The 1762-nt window shown below is 46.6% G+C and overlaps 1 protein-coding gene across 1 annotated transcript; it reads right to left on the bottom strand.

Annotated features, from left to right (window-relative positions):
• Positions 480-1415, bottom strand: LOC102168981 (olfactory receptor 149-like). Its single transcript, XM_005699693.2, has one exon. It carries the CDS (start codon positions 1413-1415, stop codon positions 480-482), a length of 936 nt encoding a protein of 311 aa, XP_005699750.2.

Here is a 1762-nt window from a genome sequence, read left to right as displayed (position 1 = left end):
AGCAGCATGATAACACACACATCCCAGCGTCAGAAAGCCAGCCCTCGAGTCTTCTTTCTGCCATTCACTCCTTATGTGTCCTTGCATACGTGCATGTGTGCTAAGTCACTTCAGTTTGTCCAACTCTTTATGACCCCATGGCCTGTAACCCACCAGACTCCTCTGTCCATGGGATTCTCCTGGCAAGTATACTTGAGTGGGTTGCTGTGCCCTCCTTCAGGGGATCTTCCTGACCCAAGGATTGAACTCCTGTCTCTTATATCCCCTGTATTGACTGGCAGGTTCTTTACCACTACTGCCACCTGGAAGCCTTATGTGTCCTTAACAAGCCATTTTATCTCTTCCAGTCTTAGTCCCCACATCGCAAAATGGATGTAATCATAATAGTATCTGCCCTTTCAAAGACGTTTGTGAATATTACCATATACTAATATTCCATAAACTACAAAGTGCAGTTGAAGTAGTAGCTACTGATTTCTCTACCTCTGCTCAGGAAGGAAGTCCAGCTGATATAGGACCTTCCTCAGAGATGACTTCACCTCCTTATTTCTGAGGCTGTAGATCAGTGGGTTGAGCATGGGGGTGACCAGGTTATTCAGGATCTGAACAGTTGCATCCATCCAGGGGCTTGGGGTTGGCCGTAGGTAGATGAGGACCACTGGCATGTAGAAAAGCAGGATGGCAGTGAGGTGGGCGCTGCAGGTGGAGAAGGCGTGCTTTCGGCCGTCTGCAGAGCGGATCTGCAGGATGGAGCAGACGATGCGGCTGTAGGAGGTGAGGATGAGAAGGAAGCAGCTGAGGGGCATGAGGCCCACACTAATGAACCCCACCATCTCCAAAGCTGAGGTGTCTGCACAAGCCAGCTTCAGCATGACCGGAATATCACAGAAGAAATAATCCACTTCATTGGGGCCACAGTAGGGCAACTGGAAGGTGAGTGTAGTTAGAAAGGTGGCCTGAATACAGCCAAAAAATGAGGTGCCCATGGCCAGGATGGCACACGCTCTGTGACTCATGATTATTGTGTAGCGCAGAGGGTAACATATGGCAACAAAGCGGTCATAGGCCATTACCGTGTACAGGAAACACTCGGTGCAACCCAGGAAGTGGTAGAAGAAGAGCTGGGACACGCAGCCTGCATAGGAGATGGCTCTGCTGTTCCCTGCAAGGTAGAAGAGCATCTTGGGGGAACTCACAGAGGGAAAAAACATGTCACACACAGACAGTTTACACAGGAAGAAGTACATGGGAGTGTGCAGCCGAGTGGAGGAGACAATTGCCAGTAGGATGAGCAGGTTCCCCATTAGGGTGAAGATGTAGAAGGACAGAAACAGGACAAAGAGCATGGTCTCCAGGTCCTCTGTATGCGGGATGCCCAGCAAAATAAACTCAGTCACCGCCGAGGCATTCCTCATAGCTGTGATGAAGTCAAACCATAAAAAGGGATCAGGAACACTGAAGTCTGAACACCAATATCAAATTATTAAGCTTTTTGACGATGAGCACATTGGCTGTGTTTTTAACAAGCAACAACCCGCCTTCCTATGAATGGCAGGTTAAAAATATCATGTATTAAATATATCATATCTTGAAGTATCATATATTAAAAATATCATGTATTAAGAAAAGGCTATTTTACAACCAGTCTATCAATCTCTTGGAAGGAATGTCTTGAGAGGCTGATTCTTGTTTATAACAAGACCAGAAGTTCTGAGATATATTCAAATCATTTTCAGGTCAAGTTAGAAACCACTTTACAGTT

Source organism: Capra hircus, chromosome 29 (genome assembly GCF_001704415.2).
Source record: "Capra hircus breed San Clemente chromosome 29, ASM170441v1, whole genome shotgun sequence".
Lineage (NCBI taxonomy): Eukaryota > Metazoa > Chordata > Mammalia > Artiodactyla > Bovidae > Capra > Capra hircus.
Note: the sequence above shows the minus strand (reverse complement) of the source record. Positions and strands in the feature narration are given on the sequence as shown.